Raw genomic sequence first — 4,531 nt, 5'->3', positions numbered from 1 at the left:
CTTCCGATCAAGAATTTGAACAGGTGCATCCTCGTACGACGCGTCATACTGTATTGGAACGTCAAACCACTGCACTACTGTTTCCGGCTCAAGTTGACATTTCTGAAGCATGGAGACATGAAACACGTCATGCACGTGAGATAATTCAGGCGGTAAGGCTAACTGATAAGCCACTACTCCGATTCGTTGCACGATCCGGAATGGTCCCACATACCTTGGTGCAAGTTTCCCTTTCACACCAAACCGAACGACTCCCTTGCGTGGGGAAACCTTTAGCAAAACAAAGTCACCTTCCTGGAATTCCAAAGGCCTACGCCTTCTGTCAACATAACTCTTCTGACGACTTTGAGCTGTCAATAGTCATTCCCGAATCACAGCTATCTTCTCATTATTCTCTTGAATGACTTCCGGTCCAGTGCTCAATCGATCCTCTGGTTCCAACCAACACACAGGTGACTTACAAGGAAGACCATACAGAGCTTCAAACGGTGCCATTCTAATACTGGCCTGATAGTTGTTGTTATAAGCAAACTCAGCTAGATGCAGGTATTTCTTCCAGTTCCCACCAAATTCCAGAATACAAGCACGAAGCATATCCTCCAGAACCTGAATTACCCTTTCAGATTGCCCATCAGTCTGAGGGTGAAATGCTGTGCTGAAGTTCAAGTCTGTTCTCATGGCTTCCTGGAAACTCCTCCAATACCTTGCATTGAAACGCATATCACGATCAGACATGATAGACAGTGGCACCCCGTGTAGCCTCACGACATGCTCCAGGTACAATTCTGACAGAATCTTCTGAGAATACGTCGCACGAAACGGTATGAAGTGCGCAGACTTCGTCAACCTATCCACCACCACCCAGATGGCGTCGTGCTTCAGCTCGGTTCTCGGTAGCCCCATCAGAAAGTCCATGGTGATGTGCTCCCATTTCCATCCCGGGACAGGAAGAGGTTACAACTCTCCCGCCGGCTTCCGATGCTCAGCTTTAATCCAGAGGCAAGTCACACATTTAGAGACATACTCACGAACGTCCCTTTTCATGCCTCTCCACCAGTACTGTCTTTTCAGGTCCTGGTACATCTTTGTACTTCCCGGATGTATAGCATACTTCGATTTGTGTGCCTCTTACAGAATCGTCTTCTTTACCTCGCCTGCCTTGGGAACAGCAAGGCGGTTGCGGAAATACAAGGCTCCATCCTCTCGGATTCTCCAATACTCCAATTGTTCTCCATTCTGGATTCGAATCCAAATTCCTTGGAGGTGTGGATCCTGCAATTGATTCTGCTTAACCCGTTGCACAATATCCGGTGTAGAGACCAGATTATACACCATAGCCTGGTTATAATCTTCATAGAACTGAAGATCATACTCACTCACCACTTCAGTTCTTTTCCAATCTTCCAAAGCTAACGACGCCAGAGCCCCCGTCGTCTTCTTACTAAGGGCATCAGCCACCACATTAGCTTTTCCAGGATGATATTGTAGAGTGAAGTCATAATCTTCCATATACTCCACCCATCTCCTTTGTTTGAGATTCAAGTCTTTCTGAGTAAACAAGTACTTCAGACTTTTATGGTCAGAAAAGACCTGAAACTTTGCTCCAGAGAGATAACATCTCCATATCTTCAGAGCAAATATTATCGCTGCCAGCTCTAAATCATGAGTGGGGTAATTCCGTTCATGTGGTCTTAATTGGCGAGATGTGTACGCTACCACGCGTCCACCTTGCATTAAGACACAGCCAAGCCCACTTCCCGAGGCGTCAGAATACACCTCATATGGTTCCTCACTATCTGGAATAGTCAAGACTAGTGCACTTGTCAGTCTGACCTCAGTTCCTGAAAAGCATTTTCACACTCAGCGTCCCACTGGAATATAACTTCTTTCTTGGTCAACCGAGTCAGCGGTGCAGCAATACTCGAGAAGTCTTTCACGAAATGCCGATAGTACCTTGCAAGTCTGAGGAAACTGCGAATCTCCGCTACATTCTTCGGTCTCTCTCACTGTAGCACAGTCTCGATCTTAGAAGGATCGACAGAGATTCCTTGTCCTGAGATCACATGCCCAAGGAACTTCACTTCTGTCAGCCAGAAGTCACACTTCTCCTTCTTAACATACAACTGGTGTTCTCGAAGAGTCTGAAGAACAATTCTCAAATGTTGCGCATGTTTTTCCCAAGTCTTCGAGTAAACCAGTATGTCATCAATGAAGACGACCATGAACCGATCCAAGTACGGCCGGAAAACACGGTTCATTAGATCCATGAATGCAGCCGGGGCATTTGTCAACCCAAACGGCATTACCAGGAACTCGAAGTGCCCATACCGAGTTCTAAATGCAGTATTCGAAATGTCTTTCTCTTTGATTTTCAGTTGATGGTACCCAGATCTCAAATCAATCTTAGAGTAGAACTGTGATCCACCCAACTGATCGAATAATTCATCGATCCTTGGCAGTGGGTATTTGTTCTTCATAGTTACCCTGTTCAATTGACGGTAGTCAATACACAACCGAAGAGATCCGTCGTGCTTCTTCACAAATAACACTGGTGCACCCTAAGGGGAAGTACTATTCTAGATATACCCCTTTTCTGCCAGCTCCTCAAGCTGCGTTCTTAATTCCTTCATCTCCGCCGAAGCCATCCGGTATGGAGGAATGGAAATAGGTGCCGTTCCCGGAACTAAATCAATACAGAATTCAATTTCCCGATCTGGTGGTAAACCAGATAGCTCATCAGGAAATATATCTGTAAACTCATCCACTACAGGGATTCCCGCACTATCTCCAGTTACTTCAAGTTCACCTTCTAGAGCAAGAAGAGAAGAAAAACATGCTAGATTCCTCTGTCCCCCAACACTGTACTTCAATAGTCGTTCTCCTAAGACTGGATTCAAATCTGCTTGATAAGAAATCAATGTTCCAAACTTAGTCATCAGAGTCACTCTCATACGGTAACAATCAACAATTGCTCTGTATTCTGACAACCAATCCATTCTGAGGACCACATCAAACAGGCTCATCAGAAGGATAATCAAATATACTTTCAATCGCTCACCGCCAATCGTGATTTCACATGATTTACACATACTCATTACCTCCACACATCCCAGTGGAGAGTTCAAAGTCATCGGGACTTCTAAATTCTCATATTTCAATTTCAAAGCCCGAACAAAAGAACTTGATATAAATGAGTGTGTGGCACCCGTGTCAAACAACACGTGAGCAAAAGAATGAGAGATTAGAATCGTACCCTCAACCACCGCGTTACTGGTCTGACCTCCAGAACTGCCTCCTGCCAGGGCATAAGCTTGTCCCTGTACTTTTCCTTTCCCTTTGTCACCAACATTAGGCCACTGGGTCGGAGGCCTATACTGTTGCGGCGGAGGTGGTTGTACCAGTCTCGGCGCGTGAGGCCGGAATTGTGTATAAGTAGAGGTGGTTGATAAGTCAGCACAAGAGGGTATGACATCTGTTGTGACTGATATGGTGGCATGTACAGTGGTGGCCCTTCTTGACTATAGGAAGCGTCACTTTGGGCTTGTTGAGCCGGCGGCCGATTAGGACAATTCCTCCTAATATGGCCCACCTGCCCACAATGGTGACACCTGGGCCCGTACGGAGCATTTCTGTCACTTCCAGACGAACTACTACCACCGCTTGCCATCTCCCCGACCATTTGTCCTTGGTTGCGGTTTCTCCTACCACTCCGCTGTGGTCCACCTGAAATGGAAGGTCTACCAGAGATAGAGACTCGACCAGTTGCCTCTTTGCTTTGGTGATAGGCCAAGTTATCATGTTCCACCCGTGTAGCAGTAGCTACCAAATCCCGAAAGTTCCGAATCCTTAAGGCCACCAATGACCTCCTCACAGAATTCTTGAGGCCCTTCTCAAACTTAAGACACCTCATGGGTTCAGACTCCACTAGTGATGGCGCAAACCGGGATAGGTCATTAAACTTGGCCTCATATTCCCTTACAGACATGTCACCTTGCAGTAGAGACATGAATTCCAGCGCTTTTTCCTCCCTATAACTCTGAGGGAAGTACTGCTCATTGAACAGTGTCTCAAATTGCTCCCAGGTTAGTCCTGTAACATCCATTCTTCTCTTGACCTGTTTCCACCAAGTATTCGATAAGCCCTCCATCTTGTACACAGCAAATTCCACCCAGTATTCATCTGGGACTCCCATAGTACTCAAGTGTTTGACTATGGAGTTTAACCAGAACTCTGCTTCCTGGGGTCCTCCCTCACTATTAAACGAGGGGATATGCGCACGCCTAAATTTCTAAAAGTACCCTTGCTTCCTATCCTTACCCGGCCACTCGTTTCGAGCTCTTGTGGCCATGCCTTGAAAGGCAGCATACATGGCATCCAAAAATCCTTGATTCTGTTGTGCCGGTTGATTAGCATGCCTACGGCAAGGCGCCATTTCCTTCAACTGAAATAAAACTAGACTATTCAGTGGATTACAGATGTCACACATGTATGTACAATCCTGGGGTTTCTTAACCTAGGGCTCTGATACCAC

The 4,531-nt window shown here is 46.2% G+C and overlaps 1 protein-coding gene across 1 annotated transcript; it reads right to left on the bottom strand.

The window, feature by feature from the left end:
• Positions 1–2,576: 2,576 nt before the first annotated feature.
• On the bottom strand, positions 2,577–4,192 carry LOC112092890. Its single transcript, XM_024170119.1, has 2 exons — positions 3,609–4,192; positions 2,577–2,997 (listed from the first exon to the last, which is right to left on the bottom strand). The coding sequence occupies exons 1-2, from the start codon at positions 4,190–4,192 to the stop codon at positions 2,577–2,579; spliced, it is 1,005 nt and encodes a 334-aa protein (XP_024025887.1).
• Positions 4,193–4,531: the final 339 nt, after the last annotated feature.

The sequence above is a fragment of the Morus notabilis genome, unplaced genomic scaffold (genome assembly GCF_000414095.1).
Source record: "Morus notabilis unplaced genomic scaffold, ASM41409v2 Scaffold605, whole genome shotgun sequence".
Lineage (NCBI taxonomy): Eukaryota > Viridiplantae > Streptophyta > Magnoliopsida > Rosales > Moraceae > Morus > Morus notabilis.
The sequence above is the reverse complement of the archived record's forward strand: the minus strand, read 5'-3'. Positions and strand labels throughout refer to the sequence as shown.